The sequence below is a fragment of the Sparus aurata genome, chromosome 4 (assembly GCF_900880675.1).
Source record: "Sparus aurata chromosome 4, fSpaAur1.1, whole genome shotgun sequence".
Lineage (NCBI taxonomy): Eukaryota > Metazoa > Chordata > Actinopteri > Spariformes > Sparidae > Sparus > Sparus aurata.
This window is the reverse complement of record NC_044190.1, coordinates 40765142-40786735: the sequence shown is the minus strand read 5'-3', so window position 1 is coordinate 40786735 and position 21594 is coordinate 40765142. Positions and strand designations below refer to the sequence as shown.

Genomic DNA, 21594 nt, shown 5'->3' with positions numbered 1-21594 from the left:
GAGAGCTTCATGGAATGGGTTTCCATGGCCGAGCAGCTGCATCCAAGCCAAACATCAGCAAGTGCAATGTAAAGCGTCAGATGCAGTGGTGTAAAGCACGCTGACACTGGACTCTAGAGCAGCGGAGACGTGTTCTCTGGAGTGACGAATCACACTTCTCCATCTGACAATCTGATGGGTTAGTCTGGGTTTGGCGGTTGCGAGGAGAACGCTACCTGTCTGACTGCATTGTGCCGAGTGTAAAGTTTGGTGGAGGGGGATTCTGGTGTGGGGTTATTTTCAGGAGCTGGGCTTGGCCCCTTAGTTCCAGTGAAAGGAACTCTGAATGCTTCAGCATACCCAGAGATGTTGGACAAGTCCATGCTGTGGGACAGTTTGGAGATGGTCCCATCCTGTTCAACATGACTGTGCACCAGTGCACAAAGCAGCTCCATAAAGACATGGAGGACAGAGTTTGGTGTGGATGAACTTGACTGGCCTGCACAGAGTCCTGACCTCAAGGCCTTCCCTTCCAACATCACTCAGTACGTTTACATGCACATCTTAGTCAGATTACAGCCATAGTTCAACTATGCTACTCAATCAAGTATACATGCTGGTGAGAAAATCCAATCATTGGCCGGAGCATGTTTCGGAGGAAAGACGCCGTCGTCCTTCTACTTCCGCCTCACGGCTCCAGGAAAGAAATCTTGCGCCGATCCGATCCGAATCGGATCTGATGGAACGTATACATGCAGGAGTAATGTGACTGGCAATCAAATATCTGGGTGTTTTAATCCGACTATGAGAAATCTGATCCAGTACGATTTTAGTCAGACTAAGGTGTATACATGCATCTTAAACATCCCATCATAGTCGGACTAACACAGTAATTCTGTTTTCTCGAGTGTCATGTGAACGCACTGAGTGTGTGACCTCACAAATGTACTTCTGGAAGAATGGTCACAAATTCCCATAAACACTCCTGCAAAGGGACCGACGTCATATTAAACCCTATGGATTAAGAATGGGATGTCAATCAAGTTCATATGCGAGTCAAGGCAGGTGAGCGAATACTTCTGGCAATAAAAAAATTGATATGGAGTATATATTATATATTATATATATATTATACTATATGGAGTATAGTAGATATTGATTTCTCTCTTGAACTTACGGGCTGATCGGTGTCTTTGCTTCCTCCTCTGGCGTGGTGGTGGTGGTGGTGGCACTGTTGGGAGCTGTGTGAGGGGGCAGAGGAGACCCTCGCTGGGACCCGGCTGGACTAGAGGAGGCGCTCCCTGGGTCGGAGGTCAGAGGAGACGAGGCCCTGCTGCCTAAACCTGCTGTGGGGCTGGAGGAGGAGGCGGAGGAGATGGCGGGAGAGAGGGGGTTGTTGGTGGCGGTGGAGGGGGAGAGGAAGGTGGGGGGGGTGGGAGAGGCAGAGGGGGAGGAGCCTGCAGAGTAGGACAGAAGGTCAGGGAGGTTTTGGCTGGACGTGCGGCGGCTCTTTCTTCCCTCTTGATCGCCGGCAGCCATCTTTCTTCTCTCTTTACGGAGGTGAAGGGAGGAGTCGTCGATCTCACCGTCCTCGTACTTCAGAGCTGTCTGCAACACACACACACACAAATGATTCATTTAGTAAAACAACAGGAGCCGAACACTGCAATAACCTTCAATCATTTAGAATTACTATAATTAATCTACACAACAGCTGTTTCACCAGAGAGCCTACGACCTGCTGCTGCTCTGCTCGTTGTTACCTCATAGATGGTGAACTGAGCTCGAAGGTCCGGTTCTGTCCCCTTGTTGTTCATGTGTTTGTGGATGATTGTCTCCATCCCCAACTGCTCCAGACTGTCAGTCACATCGTAGAACGAGTCCTGGTCAGGGAGCACTGCTAGAGTCTGACACACAAACACACCCACAGTGACTGGGATGGATCGGAGCTGAAACTTGGCTGTCAGGGCCAATATTTTCCCCCAGGAGGTGTTTAGGAGCATGTTTCTGCTGTTTGTAGTGACACTTTTTATAAACTTCCCATACCTGGACCTAGGGTTTGGGTTGGGTCAGAGGCAGGCCTGCAAAATGAATGGGATGGATCGGAGGTGAAATTTGACCAAGTGTCCTCCAGAAAGTGTTTAGGAGCAATTCCTTCATAGTTTAGCTCATCAATGTCTTTCCATCTTCTTCCTCGTGTCTTATTCTACCTCTGGTACAAATTTGGTTACATGTCACTGCAGCAAAGTGGAGAAATCTCACCTCACAATCACCTCCAAAGTGAATAAACTCTATCATTCTGACCTTTGACAAAGTCCAAAATTGTTCCTCCAGAAAGTGGAGCATGTTGAGAACATTTCGAGTTGATTGGTAGCAATAAAACTTTATTAAAAGAAGAGAAACTGCTCAGTGGCAGCTGTGTCACATGCAGAGGATAAAACAGAGTTCATGTGCTGTTGTTATAAATCAAAAATCTGTCTGTTTCAATCTAATCACCAGACGACCCTCTGAGTTCTCATTCACAGGGAAAATCTTCACATTTAAGTTCAAAGCAAAGACTTGCACAGTTAAAGACACAAGACACCATTTCCAAGCTTAGCTGATAGAGAAAAGTGCTGATGACTACATTTTGTTAGAACAGATAATAACACTGAGTGTGTTCAATCCAACATGAACAGTGAAGTGTCCCACATAACCCCAATTCACCATGTGCAGCGTGACGGATACCACATTTTATACACAAATAAATAAATATATCCATTTATAACGTTTGCCGAATGAACAAGAAAACACAAATAGTTAAGAACGTGTTCTAGACAGTGTTTCACTTCAGACTTCAGGGAGACTGCTGACTTTCTTCACTTTTCTTAATGTTTACTGGATTTGTAAACTTTGACATGTTTTGTCACACACACACACACACACACACACACACACACACACACACACACACACACAGTTAGTAAGTAGCTCAGTTAGCTGTGGAACGAAGTGGACTTATAAACTGGCGGGAGACTGCAACCTGAGATCCCAGGTGGAGTCACCAGTGAACAGGTGTGGACGGAGGACTCCGTACAGAGGTGATTTACAGCGGTAAAGACCAGAGGCCTGTACTGTGAAGGGGGCTCAACATAGCCAGGCTTTGTGCTCATGATGCAGCTCAACAAAGCCCAGAGTCCCCAATCAGAGTTAAACGGTACTGCGACGGTGGTTATCAACTTACTTTGTCAAGTCCGGTTCTCTGCTTTGTGCTCTGCGCGTTCACATAAAAGGGGGCGTTTGACGTCATATTATTCTACTTCCGTGTGAAAATGGATCGATCCCGGGCCACATATTTTACTCAAGATGAGCAGATTCTTATTATGCAGGACTATGAAGAATTCAAGGACACAATCAGAAAGTAACACTGTCGCCGCCAACAGAGCGAGGGAGGCTGCTGGCAGAAAACTGCTGACCGTGTAAATGTGTAAGTTAACAATGATTAATATTATGATCAGTATTATATTAAGCCCTTAGTGTTTTCATTTCTGAAAGCTCAACATTGTGCAACTTTTACATATTAACCCTCATCCATTTAAAAAATAAATACACTGAAGCAACAACTATCTTTTTTCATTTTTGAATGATGTCGATATTGTTTTCACATTTTACTGATCTCAGTTATAGAATGCACGTGTGTGTTTTATTGAAAGCGAGACTGAGTGTGCGTCGGCTATAAATGATCAGTGTTTTTTATTGTATCACTGTGTCGGGATGAACAAGTAAATGTAGCTACTGTCCCTGTACAATGACAATAAAGAGCTTTCTGACAGTGAAAACAGCTCCAGCCTGTCAGATTTGTGTTTGGGCACACTGCCCTACAACGGCTGAAACATTGATCAGTTCATCAGTTTATTCATGGCCACATCAAAGAAATCATTAACTTTACTCATTATCTGTGACAGATAAATACTAGGTTGGCCTAATTAATATTTCATATTGCATTTTATTAAGATGTGGAAGCAGCAGTCGGACATGGCAGCAAGTTAGAGCCAAATACAGAAACATCATTCAGAGTGGTATGTAGCCGAGCTGCCCCATCATTTTGTCAGTGTGTGTTCTTGCTCAGATTTTCTGCATCACCAACTGAATGTAAGAAGGTTCCCGTGGCAACAAAACGAAGGGCTACACAAACATTTTGCCCGACAGTGAGCGCACAGCTTCTTCAGTGGCATTCCTGACACTCGGCTCAATAAGTGAGCAAATGTACCGTATTCCCTCGGCTGAAAATCTATATCGCTCACAGAGAATTTCATGAATTATTCTTGCTCCCAGGTCCACCGGGTTCTCAATGGATGGTGACGCCATCTCCGAATGAGTTACACAGTGAAACAGCGGCGCTTTTATTTTAAGCTGAAACTCTGAACAGAACCTGGTCGGGACCAGGTTATGAGCTAAGCATAAGTTACCATGGTGATCTAGCCGGGTTAAAGAGAGCCACCTTTGTAGTTCAGGGAAGCCTGGCTTTAGACTCAACATACCTGCTAACACACTAAACTGGCTTCACAGTACAGGCCTCTGGTCTATGACTCCGGGGTTTACCTGGCTGACTGTTTACCTGGCTGACTGTTTACCTGGCTGACTGTTTACCTGGCTGACTGTTTGTTTACCTGGCTGACTGTTTACCTGGCTGCCTGCTTGTTTACCTGGCTGACTGTTTACCTGGCTGACTGCTTGTTTACCTGGCTGACTGCTTGTTTACCTGGCTGACTGTTTACCTGGCTGACTGCTTGTTTACCTGGCTGACTGCTTGTTTACCTGGCTGACTGCTTGTTTACCTGGCTGACTGTTTGTTGACCTTGCTGACTGTTTGTTTACCTTGTTGATCAGCGTCATGGTGAACATGAGCAGCTCTGTGTCCGACCCGTTCCTCTCCTCCAGAACTTCCATCAGGTAACTCCACGGCTTCTCACCTGCAGCACATTAACACTGAACTCTGTCATGACATCATCACAGTCTGAGTGACCTCATCAATGATAATTAGTCTTAATTAGAGCTGAAACGAGTCGACTGGAAGAAAAGAAATCAGCAATTCTTCATTTTGTCTCACGTGAAGGTTTCATCCCACTTTATCTGTTGTCTGTTTGTTTATTGTCTTCAGTGCCTGAAGCTGAAGACAAGCTGTGTGTGTGTGTGTGTGTGTGTGTGTGTGCATGTGTGTGTGTGTGAGTGTGTGTATGTGTGTGTGTACATGTGTGCATGTGTGTGTGTGTGTGTGCGTGTGTGTGTACCTCTCTTCTCGTCCACTGTGTTGACGGCGTCGATCAGCAGAGGACTGTTGGCCTCTGAATACTCCACAAAGACGATGAGCAGCTTCAGAGACGTCTTCACCACCAGACGAGACTGCAGACACACACACACACATGGTCAGTCCACCAGGGGGCGCCACGGTTCTGAAGGTCCAACACTGAGTCCAGTGTGAGTCACTTCTTCTACTGAGGAGACTCTAACACTGTCTGATCTCAGCGGTCAGACTCAAACTCCACTGAGCTGATTAAAACACACAGAACTTCTCAGGTGTTTGTTACATGTTGGTTCATTAACGTCACCTGGACGAGCAGAAGAATACTGATTGATGGATTCAATTGTTAAAAATCTATCAATCAATCTGAAATCTCAACTGGATTCAAACAAACAGGCAGTACTTTATATCACTGAATCAATCAGTCGATCAATCAGTCCAAACCTGACATGATCTGAACCATCAGAAATATATTGATCGTAGCTTGAACTCACCAGACTTCCTGTCAGCGTGTAGAGCCACTGAACCGTCTCACCGTGATTTATCACCCCGTTCATCCCGTCGACAAACAGCATGATCTGACTGAGGGCTGAGAGACAGACGGGTCAGACAGAGACAGACGGGTCAGACAGACAGACGGGTCAGACAGAGACAGACGGGTCAGACAGAGACAGACGGGTCAGAGAGACAGACGGGTCAGAGAGAGACAGGCGGGTCAGACAGAGACAGGCGGGTCAGACAGAGACAGACGGGTCAGACAGCGACAGACGGGTCGGAGAGAGACAGACGGGTCAGACAGAGACAGACGGGTCAGACAGAGACAGGCGGGTCAGAGAGACAGACGGGTCAGACAGAGACAGGCGGGTCAGACAGAGACAGGCGGGTCAGAGAGAGACAGACGGGTCAGAGAGAGACAGACGGGTCGGAGAGAGACAGACGGGTCGGAGAGAGACAGACGGGTCGGAGAGAGACAGACGGGTCAGAGAGAGACAGACGGGTCGGACAGAGAGAGACGGGTCGGAGAGAGACAGACGGGTCAGAGAGAGACAGACGGGTCAGAGAGAGACAGACGGGTCGGAGAGAGACAGACGGGTCAGAGAGAGACAGACGGGTCGGACAGAGAGAGACGGGTCGGAGAGAGACAGACGGGTCAGAGAGAGACAGACGGGTCAGAGAGAGACAGACGGGTCGGAGAGAGACAGACGGGTCAGAGAGAGACAGACGGGTCAGACAGAGACAGACGGGTCAGACAGAGACAGACGGGTCAGACAGAGACAGACGGGTCAGAGGCTGCAGCAGTGGTTCAGTGAGTGCTGACAGGGGATCAGTGTCTGACACACTCTGGTTGGACTCTCACCTCTCAGGATGTAGTTCTGGTAGTTGTGGTCGGCTTCCGCTCCGACTTTAACGAAACACGTCAGACCTTCAGAGGCCACGAACTCTGGGACCAGGTCTTTATCATCCTGCAGACAGACGGAGGAGACGTCCGTCACTCACTACATGTTGTGAGGTCCTTCAGGTTCAGATCAGCACTGCTGTTACTGACAGGTGTGTGTGTGTGTGTGTGTGTGTGTGTGTGTGTGTGTGTTACCTGGAACAGCTGTTTGAGAGAGAAGAGGGAGCGTCTGAGCTCTGGACCGTGAGAGTTATACAGCTTCTCTGAAACACAAGAAGAAGAAACACAGGAAGTCACTTCAGTCCGTCACCATGTGGCGCTGGGAGACTCGATCAGCTGGAGATGATCAGCGAGGAGAGTTGGGAGTCACAGTGGTACTACATCATCTAGGATGGTTCTCTGTCTGCACCTCAACAGGTGTGAGAAGGCTCAATTTCAGGTGATAAAATCTGAATATTTAACGTTTATGAATATCTGACAGATTCCTCCTCTTTACATCAACTTCTGTTAAAGCTGACAACAACTGCTTGATTTTCCTCCCGTGTGTTGATCCTGAGCGGCTCAGCTGTCAGTTCAGAGCCGATCCAAGAGAACACATTCAAACACACAACCTGAACACCTGGAGGTTTTCAGGGTGACTTTAAACCCTCCTGCTCCTTTTACAGAAGAATCAAACTACCTCCTGTTGGTTTCTCCCGGAGGTCAGGACCGCCGACTCATCGTGAAGTTCAGAGATTTAAAACTCTCAGCTTTACTTTCTAAGTTCTTAAAGCAGGAGAGAGAAACTCAAAGAGAGTCATCAACTGAACAACACACAGATATACACACCGCCACTAACAACGCTAACACTGCTAACACTGCTAACAACGCTAACACTGCTAACAACGCTAACACTGCTAACACTGCTAACAACGCTAACACTGCTAACAACGCTAACACTGCTAACACTGCTAACAACGCTAACAATGCTAACACTGCTAACACTGCTAACAACGCTAACACTGCAAACAACGCTAACACTGCTAACAACGCTAACACTGCTAACACTGCAAACAACGCTAACACTGCTAACAACGCTAACACTGCTAACAACGCTAACACTGCTAACACTGCAAACAACGCTAACACTGCTAACAACGCTAACACTGCTAACAACGCTAACACTGCTAACACTGCTAACAACGCTAACACTGCAAACAACGCTAACACTGCTAACAACGCTAACACTGCTAACACTGCAAACAACGCTAACACTGCTAACAACGCTAACACTGCTAACAACGCTAACAATGCTAACAATGCTAACACTGCTAACAGTAGGCTACTACCAGTGTTGAAAAAGTATCCAACAGTCATACTGGAGTAAAACTGTTAAAGACTCCTTCACAGAGCTGCAGCTCTGCAGCTCTGCAGCAACACACTGACTCTGATGTAAAACGTCTTATTGAGACGTAAGAACCGATGTAACAACTCCAACATGAGGATCCGACTGATCACACAGGTTCTCTTCAGGTTCTCTTCAGGTTCTCTTCAGGCTCCTCTCGTCCTCCATCAGGTTCATCATGGGACAGACAGAAACTAACACAGTGAACTGAGAACCACTCAGTGATACATATCAAAGGAACAAAGAGGATTTGAAACAGAATAGTTACAGTCAGTCACCACAGGAAGTCATGGGAGTCTGCTGTCATGGCAACAGCAAGCATAAATCACCACTGAGCTCTTTTTAACTCTTTACATCCAAAATCAGACAGACGAGGTGTCTGTGCTCATCTTCATCAGCCTGTCAATCATCAAGTGCATCCAGCTCAGTTCTGAGTATTTATACTCCTGTTCTGTGTCTGTAATCTGAGTACTTATACTGCTGTTCTGTGTCTGTAATCTGAGTATTTATACTCCTGTTCTGTGTAAGTAATCTGAGTACTTATACTGCTGTTCTGTGTCTGTAATCTGAGTATTTATACTGCTGTTCTGTGTCTGTAATCTGAGTATTTATACTCCTGTTCTGTGTCTGTAATCTGAGTATTTATACTGCTGTTCTGTGTCTGTAATCTGAGTATTTATACTGCTGTTCTGTGTCTGTAATCTGAGTATTTATACTGCTGTTCTGTGTCTGTAATCTGAGTATTTATACTCCTGTTCTGTGTCTGTAATCTGAGTATTTTTGTGTGATGTAATTATACAACACATCAACATTTTGATTGGCTGAGAGATGTTGGCATCGATTACTGGCTCATGACATCTAAAGACAACAAGGAAGTGCACTGTTTATACACACTCTCTCACACACACACACACACACTCTCTCTCTCTCTCTCTCTCACACACACACACACACACACACACACACACACACACACACACACACACACACACTCTCTCTCTCTCTCTCAGCTGGAGAACAGAAACATCTACAGCAGCAAAAACTTAGAGAAAACAAAAGCTGTCAAAAGCATGAGCTCTTATTGTGAAACTTCTGCAGCAGGAAACACTGAAAGACAGGCAGCAGTCAGCTGTTTACTCTGATTACTGAGACTCTGGACGAGTCCACCACAGGAGACACGGGACCACATGGAGGTCACACCACTATAAACCAGCAGACCCATCCAGAGGGAGCTTTGATTATTGCTGGGGACTTCAACCAAGCTTGCCTTAACACTGTGCTCCCTAACTTTGTTCTGTACCTACAGTGCTCCACCAGAGGGAAGAAAAACATATGACCGTGTTTATTCCAGTCTGAAGCAAGCCTACAGAGCTGTACCCCTCCAACACCTCTCACTGCTTCTGGTCCCTGCATACACCCCTCAGAAAGAAATCCAAACCTGCCTCAAAGCACATTAAAACCTGACCTGAAGGAGCACTCTCCTGCTTCGAGAACACTGAGTGGAGTATATCTGAACATCCAGATCTGCAGGAGTACACAGAACTGTTCTGTTCTACGTAAAGACCTGCACTGATAATGTTACAGAGGACAAGCGCGTTCGGTGGTCACTACCACCGCTGACGCCTCGCTGGCAGAGGAATTAAATCATCTCTTTTCTCTCACACAGCAGCACGGCCACCACAGACCTGCAGTCACAGCACGCTCACACTCCAGGAGCACCAGGTGAGGCAGGTGCTGAAGACTGGGAACACCAGGAAAGCCGCCGGACCGGATGGAGTACTCGGAAAGGTACTTTGTGCCTGTGCCGACCAGCTAGTGGGAGTCCTGACCAGGTTGTTCAACCTCTCACTGTCCCAGGCCACCATCACCCCTGTCCCAAAGACTGCTGCCCCGAAGTAACTGAACCCCCAACCCTCCTTTAAATCCCTGGGGACACATTTAACTGAGGACCTCTCCTGGACTGCAAACACACCTGCGGTGGTAAAACAGGCCCGACAGCGACTGCACTTTCTAAGGAGACTTAGAAGGAACCATCTGGAGGAGAAACTGTTAGTGGCCTTTCACTGCAGCACCACAGAGAGCGTCCTGACGTGCTGCATTACAGCCTGGTATGCCGACTGCTCTGTGGCAGACCTCTCACACCCAGGACAGCACCGGGTCTACCTCCTGTCCTGTCCTCTGGAGGGGTTAGGACTCACAGACTCAGAAACAGTTTCCTTCCCTGGACCATCAGGACCCTGAACTCATAAAGACTATGCCTGAGTATAAATGATGTATATATTGTTTATCCCCTTTTAATCCTTTTATTTATTTTATGCTATTTTTATTTATTTCTGTTTTGATATTTCTACTGCACTGACCAGAGAAGCACTGCAATTTCATTGTATACTTGATGTGCAATGACAATAAAGTTTCTACTCTTCTTCAGACACAGAAACACACAGAGAACGCGTGTCTAATGAAACCTGTTCTCCATGTGAACCCACAGCACCGGTGTCTGAGTCTGCTTCCACGTGGACTCGTGTCCTCTGTGCAGGACAGCAGAGTCGCCGCTCGCTCGTCCTCTCGCTGTTTACAGAGCAGGAAACAGGAAGCTCATGTACATCCATCCATCACGTCAGCTGAAGAGGTGAGATGCTGCTGACTGTCTCAACATAGATTCATTTACTCTGCACATCAGAGTCCAGACTGGACTTTGACACCCAACACAACAAAGTCCAGAGCTGTCAGCACCAGAGGGAACTCATCTCGAGCTGGGCCTGGGTCAGCAGGTCACATGCTTTATAAAGAGGCTCCCTCTCTCCGTCTCTGTTCTGCTGCTCGTCTTCATGGATTTGAGAGTTTGATCACGTGTTTTATTCTTCGAGTGTGTGTCTGGTGTGTGTTCTGTTGTGTCTCCTCTCTCTATGTTTTCTCATAGCACCCTCCTCCTTCTCTACCTGAGCACACCTGAGGGTAACCAGTGCTCTGGCTCCTCAGAATCGACAACAAGAATAACACGAGCGACTTCCTGTTCCTTTCAAACAAACGGTAAACGTAGGGCACTAACATGACGTTAAGCATTTTCTGGCGCATAATGTGACGTTTGAGAACCTGAAATCGTTTCTCCCAGTTGACACGGCAACACATAACCAGAGTTTTTAGAAAGAATCGTTTTCTGTGATAAAAACTGGGTTTTCATGTAAATGAGAGGCCAAACTGCAGGGAAATATCTGCGTCTTCCTGTGGTGAGAACAGGGCCTCACACACAGCAGCACACCTGAGGAGGGTTCTCTCTGTTTGACTGAGGTTTGGGCACTTCAGGTGCTGGCCTGGTTGTCATCTCAGTCTGTTGTATTCCTTTGAGCTGGAGGTTACCGCTAGTCCACTTATTCACCTCTTGTGTTGTAGGTTTAGTTTTCCTCTGGGTAGTTCAGGTGCGGGAACGTCCCACGTTTAGCCGGGATCTTCAGCCCTCTTTTGTTTGCTCTTGGTTTTTCTTTTCAGAATTTCTTAATAAAGCTTGTTTAATTGTTTACACTGAGTGTGGCGTCTTGACCATGCTGCTTCCTTCAGCCCTCTGAGCCCAGGGTTTCAATTATCAAAGGAGGCTGTAACATTCCTCTAAAGTCCTTTAGACATCAACCCAGCTGAGTTTTATTCAGACGTCACTATGCCTCCACGGATCGTTCCTGTCAAATAAACCAGTAAAAGCAAACTAATGCCGGGCGAGTCTTCAGACTCCTGCAGAGAGGACGGGTCGGTCCGGTTCATTAAGACTCATCTGTAATCTGGTGTCTCAGTGTCTCTTCACACCAGCAGCTCACATTCTGGGACAGAAATAGCCGGACGTTATGCTGGAGGCTGCTGTTTCCTGACTGTGCAGACAGTTCACAGCTGGATGAGACATTTTCACATCGATGGAATCAATAAATCAGCCGTCCAACCTGCACATCAGCACAGTGAGCAGAGAGGAGGCCACCAGCAGACAGCAGGGCATCTTAAAGAGGCCACAGAGAGTTCACAGCTGACCTCCTGACAGCCGTCTGCACAGGGACCAGGAGATGTGATGCAAACACAAATTTCACTGCTTCAATTATTATCTGTTTGTGTTCACTGTGAATCGTCAGTGTGACGAGAAAAAGCAGAGAAATGATGAATCACTCACGTCAAACTTGAGACTGAGTGAAGGTCTGAATCGTGTGCCGAGTCGCCACGTCGCTCGTTTATTCTTCAATCAGATGGTTCCTGAATTAAATCAGCTCTTTGTTGGTTTCAGACTGCAGGTGAGTGCACGTTACCTCTACGCTGCTCCGCTCCAGGTGTAACATTCACACCTGGTCTCAGTGAAGTCCAGACTGTGCAGCTGGAGCAACTGTCGGGTCGGGTCGGGTCGGGTCGGGTCGGGTCGGGTCGGGTTGGCCTGAGAGCAGGCGGCTGCCCTGTAGATGCAACCGGCCCGAGAGGAGCACACTGAAACTATTTTTACAAAGCTGTAACATGGTCACGCTGTGCTGCCACATGCTTCACCTTCACTCTGAATGTTGTTGAAAATGTCCCTGAGAGTTTGAACAGTGGGCACACAGAACACGTGTTTTCAGAGGCTCAACACTAAAGAGATGTAATTGCTCTGTGGGAGGCCGGGGGCGACGTGACTTCTCATTTCAGACTAAATTACAGGCGAACAGATGACAGATGGAGAGTTTGTGATATCTGAAACAAACAGCTGAGACACATTACAGAGCTGAGCGCCGGACAGACACAAAGTGTTCAACAACAAGTTCAATGAAACTCAGACGGAGGATGTTCAGCAGCATCCTGGGAACAAAGAGCCGCTGTGTTTTACTGCAATCTGTCCACAGTGAGGAACTCCGTCTGTCCGCCCCGCTGGGCCGGAGCCCAGTGGAAACCATCGCTCCCAAAATATTTCACCACTGTTGAAACGTTTCACCACAGAAGCTGAAACACTGAATCACAGAGCTAAAAATAAGACGAGGACGTCAGAGCTCCAGCTCAGAGCCGAACTCACAGGAGACTCATCAGAAACTGACACACGTCATCTGTCTTCATGCTGCGCTGATCCAACTCTGCATCCAGTCAGTGTGTATGTGGGTCCACATGCAGGAGGACAGGAAGAATTTCTTCTTTTCCTTCTCGGAGCAGCTGCAGAGTTCTCCAGTGCTGCTGTGCAGGTCTCTCAGTCTGTCTTTAACTCTGTTGGGTATTGTGGTCGAACAGAAACATCATTATTCATCCTGTTGTTCACACAGCGACACTGAGCAGCCTCGCAGCCGTCTGGAACCAGTTCACCTCACTAATACACACCATTAGTCATGATAACATCAGCAGGCTGCTCACACAATCAGCAGCGTCACACACAGACGCGCCTGCAAGTCAACGACGAGGGAGGAAATACTCAGGATGGACTGACAGATGATGGTGGGCTGATACCTTCATTCCACAACGGCTCCTCAACAAAACCTCTTATTGAAATATGTTTGAACAATAGATCATGTGACACACACGCGTGGCGAGCCCGTGTCCATGCTGCAGCCTGCAGACAGCCAATCACCACCACTGTTACATGCTGGCACAACAAGCACGCTGCATGTTTACTGGCTCACTGATGCCGGTGAGATTAAATCCTCAGGAGGTGAAATCTGAGACATCGAGGCAGTTTGGACAACAGGTGCAACTGAAGAGGTGATCATCAGCTAACATGAGAGCATCACCTCATCTCCCATGATGCATCTGTCAGAGGACAGAGAGGAGGAGGGTTAAGGACTCCCTCCTGTCGTCTGCTGCTTGTTCAGTGAACAGGTGAGTGCTGGTACCTGTCAGAACCGGCTGCACGCTCACTGTTCATATGAACTGGGTCAGTAATGTCAGAATCACTGAGCCCGTTTCACCTCATTCCTCTCGTCTTCATTTAGACTTTTCACTCATCAACAGAAACTTCCCGCTACGACAGACGACCTCCGGACGTCTAAACGAATACCGACTTAAATAACGAGGTGAGACGCTGCAGGGGAGCAGAACCCGTGTGAAACAGAACCTGGTGTCTAAACCTGAGACATCGACCCGAGGGTCCGAGGGTCCGAAGGTCCGAGGGTCCGAGGTCCAGACCCACACAAACAGCTGACATCAGAACTAACCTGTGAGAGTGTGTGTGTGTGTGTGTGTGACATTCCTCTCTTCTGACTACGCTCCCGCACATAGACTGTTTGTGTGTGTGTGAAGGTCAAAGGACTCGTGTTGCATTCAGGTCCAGTCAGACAGTCTGTTACTACGAGCTACAGACAGCAGCTGAGAGGAGGACAAACATCTTCATCCACTCAGTCACACTCAGACAAACATATTCAGTCTGCTGTCACAGTAAACAACTAATATTCACTGTTTAGAACCTTCAGACAGTCAGACAGACAGACAGACAGACAGACAGTCAGTCAGTCAGACAGACAGACAGTCAGACAGTCAGACAGTCAGACAGACAGTCAGACAGACAGTCAGACAGTCAGACAGTCAGACAGACAGTCAGACAGACAGACAGTCAAACAGACAGACAGACAGACAGTCAGACAGACAGACAGACAGTCAGACAGACAGTCAGACAGTCAGACAGTCAGACAGACAGTCAGACAGACAGACAGTCAAACAGACAGACAGACAGACAGTCAGACAGACAGACAGACAGTCAGACAGACAGTCAGACAGACAGACAGTCAGACAGACAGTCAGTCAGACAGACAGACAGTCAGTCAGACAGTCAGACAGACAGACAGTCAGACAGTCAGACAGACAGTCAGACAGACAGACAGACAGTCAGACAGTCAGTCAGACAGTCAGTCAGACAGTCAGACAGACAGACAGTCAGACAGTCAGACAGACAGTCAGACAGACAGTCAGTCAGACAGACAGACAGACAGACAGTCAGTCAGACAGACAGTCAGTCAGACAGACAGTCAGTCAGTCAGTCAGTCAGACAGTCAGTCAGACAGTCAGACAGACAGTCAGACAGACAGTCAGTCAGACAGACAGACAGACAGACAGTCAGTCAGACAGACAGTCAGTCAGACAGACAGTCAGTCAGTCAGTCAGTCAGACAGACAGTCAGACAGTCAGTCAGACAGACAGTCAGTCAGTCAGACAGACAGTCAGACAGACAGTCAGACAGACAGTCAGACAGACAGACAGTCAGACAGACAGTCAGACAGTCAGACAGACAGTCAGACAGACAGTCAGTCAGACAGTCAGTCAGTCAGACAGACAGTCAGACAGACAGGCTGACTGAAGGATTCCTGTGTTTATCCTGCAGAGACAGGAAGTGACCCAGATAAACTCGGTGGTATTTCCTGTTTGTGCCTCTGTTGTTGATTGAGTTCGACTCTGGAGGTCAAACGACTGAACTGAGAAAAACTTCACATGTTCAGCTTTCATCAGTAAAACCAATCAATAATCAATCAGCTCAATGTGAAGCCGATAAAGCAGCCATGACTGTGGCAACATGAACACATCTGGACCTGGACTGGACTCTGTTCAGCCGTCACCATCTGAACTCTTGTTTTCCCAGCAGGAAGTTTTCCTCTGGCACTGAACGCATCATTAGCACTGCTGTTAGCCCGTCTTCATCATGTGTTCACATCCCCGTCAGAGGGGCCGCGGGGTCCCTTCATCGTGACACTCATTAATAACGAGTGTTCAGCCTGAATTCAACCAGCTGCTGGTATGAGACACACTGACGATGCACTCAGGAGCTGCTCGTCAGCAGACAGTTCCCAGGACACACAAACACTCACAGCTCCATCAGAGCAGCAGTGACGATGATGATCATCTCTCACGGCCACAGACGGACCCAGCAGCACCAACAGAACCAGAACTGAGCAGAAACATCATACTAATGACGCTGCACACAGGAGGGTGATGGCTGAGGGATGACGGAGTGTTTGTCACATGACGTCCTTCATTATTTACTCCTACAGGAGCCGATTATCAGCGTCTGATGTTACGACTGGAGGACGATCACCTGAACGCACCATTCAGGAGCTGGTGTGACAGAGGAGACGAGGACGCGACCCAACATGACTCATCAAAGAACCATGACGTCCAATTCACACACTTTCACTCCTCCAGCGCTGCCCTGACCTCCTGCAGCGGTGACTCACTTCAGGTTTCTGTCTCACCTGCATGTTTGTGTTCTACCTGTCCAACCTTCAACCAATGAGAAGCCAGCATTCATGTTGTGACTTCATTCTCTTTTGTTGCCTCATCAGTTTGATAAAAGCGGGTGTGTTTGTTCCAGAGAAGACGAGCGAGCAGAAACAGGACGGAGAGGATGTCGTCACGGTTACAGTCAGCGGAACCCTGAAGGCAGCACGGGAAGTGACTTTAACACAGAGCCAGGGCCTGAAGGAGGAAGCATGCTGGGAAATCCCCTCAGGACAGGAAGGGCGGGGTCATGCCAGGCTGTGAGAGGGAGGAGGGAGGAGGGAGGGGGTGAGGGAGGGAGGAGGGAGGAGGGAGGGGGTGAGGGAGCAGCTCGACAGCAGGAACTCTGGGAAAGTTCAGTGTTTTCCAGGAAAGGTGAATCTGATGAAGTTAAATCTGCAGGACAGATTTACATGAACTGCTCCTGATCTGCAGCCTGCTCTCCAGAGGATGAACCCTCAGACTACATGACTCCTCCATGTTCCCTGTAGCGCCACCTTCAGGACAAACTCTACATGATTCATTCCTCCATTGTGAGACTGAGGGGACGAATGATCAGGATGTTTGTTCTCTGGTTATAATGAGTGAACACAGTTATTGTGAACACAGCTGCGTCTCTGAGCACGTCTGGACTCGTTCTGTAGCGAGCTCCTGTCTGATCCGCTGCTGTCTGTCAGGTTCTGTACAAAGTTTAGTCAACGATCACAGTGTGAGATTCTCACAGGGCCGTTTGACGCTGACACTGTGGGAGGAAAATACAAAACAGGTCCGCTCCGGTCCGCAGCGAGCCCGCTCCGGTCCGCAGCCAGCCGCTCCGGTCCGCAGCGAGCCGCTCCGGTCCGCAGCCAGCCGCTCTGGATCACATGCAGATGCTAAAGGAAGTTCTGAATGGTCCTTTTCTCTGATTTCTGAGTGAATATATAGAACTTTAGTCATGAAGGTAATATTAATAAAAAAGTTTAGGTCACACTGAGTCTAAGAAGTTTCATGTGTGTTCAGTTCTGACTCAGAGAGGAAGACGTGTTACAGTCTGGTCCAATCAGCAGCAGGCTACAGGCAGACTGCCTGCACCTGTTCTCCACCTCACCTCTCCCTCCATCACTGACATCGTGATCAGCTGATTGATCGTCGCTCAACAACAACAACAACACACATCACCACATGTCAAAGTCCATTTACACGTCGGCTGTGAAACACAAAGTGTTCTGTGAGTGGCTGACGAGGTTCTTCAGGTCCAACACATGAAGAGCTGTGGCTGATTCAGTGTGTGTGTGTGTGTGTGTGTGTGTGTGTGTGTGTGTGTGTGTGTGTTTCCTACATGCTGCACGTGTGTTGGACTGATATCATGTTTTGTGTTTTATGTTTTTCAGGTTGCATGTGAGGCCAAGTCACACATTGTTCCTTCAAACAGCCTTAAACTAGATGATGGCAGCAGTTTCTGTTTTCCTTTAAAGGACTGAACAGCTCCACTATAATGTGCAAAGATAAAGAGATTGTTGAGCTCTATTAACTTTAAGGATTTCAGGAGTTCATCTACAGGATCCGCTCTCCCTGTTTCACATCCTGCCGGCACGCTTCAGGCATTGTGTTGAAATACTTAAAGAAAATAAAAGTTACAAACAGCTGAATCCTCTCAGGCTTTAACTGAGTCTTTCTGTGGGTTTGTCCAGCTGCTGTGAACAGGAACACAACAGGAACACAACATGCTCAGATAAGATTATAAAAAAAGGCCGAGGCTGAAAATAAAAACCCAGAAACCAGAGTGGAGGTTTGGTCTGCAGCGAGACGGAAACAGAAACACAGAGGGAAACCTCTGAGGAGGACGAGGAGAGGGAGGACGCCAGAGGAGGAGGGAGGAGGAGGAGGAGGAGGGGGAGGAGAGGCAGCACGCCAGAGGAGGAGGAGGAGGAGGAGGAGGAGGAGGAGAGGCAGCACGCCAGAGGAGGAGGAGGAGGAGGAGGGGGAGGAGGAGAGCCAGCACGCCAGAAGAGGAGGAGGAGGAGGAGGAGGAGGGGGAGGAGGAGGGGGAGGAGAGGCAGCACGCCAGAGGAGGAGGAGGAGGAGGAGGAGGAGGAGGAGGGGGAGGAGGAGAGCCAGCACGCCAGAAGAGGAGGAGGAGGAGGAGGAGGAGGAGGAGGAGGAGGAGGGGGAGGAGGAGGGGGAGGAGAGGCAGCACGCCAGAGGAGGAGGAGGAGGAGGAGGAGGGGGAGGAGGAGTGGCAGCACGCCAGAGGAGGAGGAGGAGGAGGAGGAGGAGGAGGAGGGGGAGGAGGAGGAGGAGGAGGAGGAGGGGGGAGGAGAGGCAGCACGCCAGAGGAGGAGGAGGAGGAGGAGGAGGAGGAGGGGGAGGAGGAGAGGCAGCACGCCAGAGGAGGAGGAGGAGGAGGAGGGGGAGGAGAGGCAGCACGCCAGAGGAGGAGGAGGAGGAGGAGGAGGAGGAGGAGGAGGAGGAGGGGGAGGAGGAGAGGCAGCACGCCAGAGGAGGAGGAGGAGGAGGAGGAGGAGGAGGGGGAGAGGCAGCACGCCAGAAGAGGAGGAGGAGGAGGAGGAGGAGGAGGAGGAGAGGCAGCACGCCAGAGGAGGAGGAGGAGGAGGAGGAGGAGGAGAGGCAGCACGCCAGAGGAGGAGGAGGAGGAGGAGGGGGAGAGGCAGCACACCAGAGGAGGAGGAGGAGGAGGAGGGGGAGAGGCAGCACACCAGAGGAGGAGGAGGAGGAGGAGGAGGGGAGAGGCAGCACGCCAGAGGAGGAGGAGGAGGAGGAGGGGGAGGAGGGGGAGGAGGAGAGGCAGCACGCCAGAGGAGGAGGAGGAGGAGGAGGAGGAGGAGGAGGAGGAGGAGGAGGAGGAGAGGCAGCACACCAGAGGAGGAGGAGGAGGAGTGGGAGGGGGAGGAGGAGGAGGAGGAGGAGGAGGAGGAGAGGCAGCACGCCAGAGGAGGAGGAGGAGGAGTGGGAGGGGGAGGAGGAGGAGGAGGAGGAGGAGGAGAGGCAGCACGCCAGAGGAGGAGGAGGACGAGGACGAGGAGAGGCAGCATGCCAGAGGAGGAGGAGGAGGAAGAGGGGGAAGAGGAGGAGGAGGAGGAGGAGGAGGAAGAGGGGGAAGAGGAGGAGGAGGAGAAGGAGAGGCAGCATGCCAGAGGAGGAGGAGGAGATGGAGGAGGGGGAGGGGGAGGAGGAGGAGGAGGAGGAGGAGGAGGAGGAGGAGGAGGAGAGGCAGCACGCCAGAGGAGGAGGTGGAGGAGGAGGAGGAGGAGAGAAAGAGCTGATCACTGTGATCGATCACTCAGGACGGATGGTGTGAACACTGATACAGGCACATGGATTACAGGCTGACCCCAGGTCAGTGTCAGGAGGAATGTGCAGCTCAGAGTGAAGCAGTAATTACATGACTGGACGTTTACAGTCAACTTAATTTATACTGCTCAGGATCACAAATCAGAAATGTGCCTCCAGTCAGTCACAATCACAAACTGCACAAACAGAAGAGATGAAGAAATTCAGCTGAACTCAGTGGGACACACTGACTTCAGTTACTGCAGGATGTGTTTATATTTCAGTTTTAGTTTAATGACCACACGATGAAGCGAGCGATGAAGCGAGCGAGCGGAGAACAGACGGTCTGTTGTTCACGTAGAAAGATTAAAGATAAGTGAGTCACAGCAGAAACATTCAGCACATCACAGACGACAGACGCTGTCCCATGACTGCAAAATACAGAAGAACTTTCCTCATAGTTCCTAATAAACACATCATCATCATCATCATCATCATCATCATCGTCCTGCTGCTGAAACAGATCCAGTCATTAGATCAGCTGCTGCAGGTTCAGACAGGAGAGACAGCAGAATCACTTCAGAGTGACAGCGAGCTCTGAGGCGGACAGCGTCAGTGTGACATCACTACAAACATTTACTGTGGAAGAAAGTGAAGGGAGGTCCAAAACGACAGGAGGCAGCAGAACCATCAGCGGCTGTCGTTGAGACGAGTTAACGAGCAGATGAAACTGGTCTGAGTTCAGTATGAGCGTATGTTGATGATTATTAGACTCAGTAGTGAAGTGAAGCTGCAGGCTGTCAGACTGTCACCTGAGAGACAGAGGCTGTGAGGAGCTAGCTGCTAGCATGCTAACTGCAGTAGAAACCTCTGCAACACAGAACAGAGACACTGTGACATCATCACTGTTGTCTCTTCACTCTCTGATCAGAATATCTGATCATATCTTTTAAATATTCTTTTAAAACATCGCCTGACGACCTCATACAGCCTCCAGCAGCTCTGCAAATGACTCACATTAAGGACGGATCAGAACCATAACCTCGGGCCAGGAGGTCACATGTCGCTGACATTTTCAAGAGTCCCAAGCAAAAAGCTGGAAAGCACCAGACTGTCTGCAGATCCACAGCCAGTCCAACTGGGCCACACAGAACCTCTGGGTATGTTTGTGGAGCTCATAAAGTCACGAGACATGAACATCAGGAACATTTAAAGAGCAAGACATGTTGTCGAACCTCATTTTTACACAAAGAAAAGAACAGCTGAGAAGCTACAGACGTGGAGCTGCAGCCTCACAGAGGAAACCTCTCCGGAACACGTCACTGTGGTGAGAGTTTCCCCTGAGTCATCACTGCTGCAGCAGCAGACGGAGGGATGGAAATAAGAGCACACGGAGGAGATAATTACCCAGGATGGAGTGAACTCGGACGGAGAGCTGAGTCCTCAGGATCAGGATGGGCTTCTTCCCTTTACTGTGGAAAAACACAAGAGACAGTCAGAGCCGAGCGCTCACAACATCTGATGGAAACTCATTTCTCCAGACAGAGACACGGAGACACGACCAGCACCGGCTCAGAGTCAGACTGTGGGTCTGAACCAGAACCTGGAGGCTCAGAGTCAGACCGTGGGTCTGAACCAGAACCTGGAGGCTCAGAGTCAGACCGCGGGTCTGAACCAGAACCTGGAGGCTCAGAGTCAGACCGCGGGTCTGATGCAGAACCTGGAGGCTCAGAGTCAGACCGCGGGTCTGAACCAGAACCTGGAGGCTCAGAGTCAGACCGCGGGTCTGAACCAGAACCTGGAGGCTGCTGGGATCAGAGTCGACTGCATGGAGGTTTCACATAACTGCTGCTGAATATGAAATATTATATTCTGTACATAAAGCTGCAGCTCATAACTCACACTGTATAAAGGACCTTATTGTCTCCAACTGTCTTTGTTTGCACTTATTTTGTATTTTGTATATTTCTGTATATTTGTAACTGAATGTACCTGCTGCTATGATGACCAAATGTCCCTTCAGGGATTAATAAAGTTATCTATCCATCTGACTCTTTGCAGTCACTCTCGCATCTCGCAGGATGTTTGGGTGGACTGTCT

At 49.1% G+C, this 21594-nt stretch overlaps 1 protein-coding gene across 7 annotated transcripts in view; it reads right to left on the bottom strand.

Moving 5' to 3' along the window:
* fhod1 (formin homology 2 domain containing 1) overlaps positions 1-21594 on the bottom strand; it is a 49765-nt gene that overhangs the window by 20577 nt on the left and 7594 nt on the right. For all 7 annotated transcript variants that reach the window (XM_030415218.1, XM_030415219.1, XM_030415220.1 and 4 more), the window contains exons 3-10: positions 20902-20966; positions 6852-6919; positions 6618-6723; positions 5755-5849; positions 5250-5361; positions 4837-4931; positions 1743-1886; positions 1157-1587 (exon numbers count right to left, since the gene is read on the bottom strand). In XM_030415218.1, the coding sequence (XP_030271078.1) occupies positions 1157-1587; positions 1743-1886; positions 4837-4931; positions 5250-5361; positions 5755-5849; positions 6618-6723; positions 6852-6919; positions 20902-20966 (1116 nt within the window). The remainder of the gene's footprint in view (positions 1-1156; positions 1588-1742; positions 1887-4836; positions 4932-5249; positions 5362-5754; positions 5850-6617; positions 6724-6851; positions 6920-20901; positions 20967-21594) is intronic.